At 66.8% G+C, this 1,427-nt stretch overlaps 1 protein-coding gene across 1 annotated transcript; it reads right to left on the reverse strand.

Moving 5' to 3' along the window:
- Nucleotides 1-756: 756 nt before the first annotated feature.
- Nucleotides 757-1,183, reverse strand: LOC112123712 (indian hedgehog protein; the record flags this gene model as incomplete). The annotated part of the gene is made up of 1 exon (XM_024222303.3): nt 757-1,183. A coding segment is annotated over exon 1 (270 nt), but the record flags the coding sequence as incomplete, so codon positions are not given.
- Between the last annotated feature and the right edge of the window lie 244 nt (nt 1,184-1,427).

Genomic DNA, 1,427 nt, shown 5'->3' on the forward strand with positions numbered 1-1,427 from the left:
CAGCTCTGCCGGTGCCCCTCACTCCCGATCTGCAGCCCCCTGCCTGCCCTGTCCCTCCCCCCAGCTCTGCCGGTGCCCCTCACTCCCGACCTGCAGCCCCTGCTAGCCCAGCCCAGTTTCCCCCCTGAGCAGACATTGCCAAGCTGGGATGTTTCGAGATGCCATGTCTGAGCTCTACCCCGAGCTGTTTGTTATCACCCCAGAGCAACCAGCCCCTGCCTCCCATCTCCCCACGGCCAGGGAGCCGCTGTCTTCCCTGCACAGGTTGGGGGGGAGCAGGAGGGATGGGATGGAGAGACCCAAAGGGGGCAGGGGAGGTGCCGTGTGGCTCTGATGTTTGGGCAGAGGAAGCGGGGGCAGGGGCGTGAGCAGAGCCCGAGGTGGAATAAGTGTGTGGGGGAGACGGTGCTGGATGGGTTGGGGGGGTTCAGGTGGGGATGGGATGGCGGCGAGGGGGACTAAAGGGGGGATGGAGCCTAGGGCGAGGGTACGCTGGGTAGGACAGCACAGGGGGAGCGGGATGCAGGGCAGGCAGGGTGGGTGGCACAGCTGGGGGAGTTTGGTGGGGGCAGGGCTGTTGGGAAGCTATGGGCTGGAGTGGGTGAGTGCGGGGGGGGTGCCCATGGTGATGGGGGCACTGGAGTGGGGGGTGGGCGAGGGAGGGGACCAGGGGGTTCAGGGGAGTTGGGCCTGTGGTGCCAGCCCCAGGGCTGGTGCCAGCTGAGCAGGTGCCCCCGGCTCCCTGCTCTGGGGTACCACGGCCACATGCCCACGAGCAGGCCCAGCCCGGCCCCCGGCCCTACCTGACTTGACGGAGCAGTGGATGTGGGCCTTGGACTCGTAGTAGACCCAGTCGAAGCCGGCCTCCACGGCCAGGCGCGCCAGCAGGCCGTACTTGTTGCGGTCCCGGTCGGAGGTGGTGATGTCCACAGCTCGGCCCTCGTAGTGCAGCGACTCCTCCGAGTGGTGCCCGTCCTCGTCCCAGCCCTCCGTCACCCGCAGCTTCACCCCCGGCCACTGGTTCATCACCGAGATGGCCAGGGAGTTCAGGCGGTCCTTGCAGCGCTGCGGGCAGGGGGCAGAATTAGTGCAAAGCCGGGGAGGGGGGCAGCACAGAGGGGTCAGGACAAAGTGGGGGAGGGTCAGGACAGAATGGAGGGGTCAGGCAGAGCGGGGGGGCAGGTAGAATGGAGGGGTCAGGACGGGGGGTCAGGACAGAGCGGGGGAGGGTCAGGACAGAATGGAGGGGTCAGACAGAGCGGGGGGGCAGGTAGAATGGAGGGAGCAGGACGGGGGGTCAGGACAGAGCGGGGGTCAGGACAGAATGGAGGGGTCAGGACAGAGCGGGGGGGCAGGTAGAAGGGAGGGGGCAGGACAGAATGTAAGGCATTTGATACGGTCTCGCATGATATTCTTATCGACAAACT

The sequence above is a fragment of the Terrapene carolina genome, unplaced genomic scaffold, assembly GCF_002925995.2.
Source record: "Terrapene carolina triunguis isolate 2854851 unplaced genomic scaffold, T_m_triunguis-2.0 Scaffold27007, whole genome shotgun sequence".
NCBI lineage: Eukaryota > Metazoa > Chordata > Testudines > Emydidae > Terrapene > Terrapene triunguis.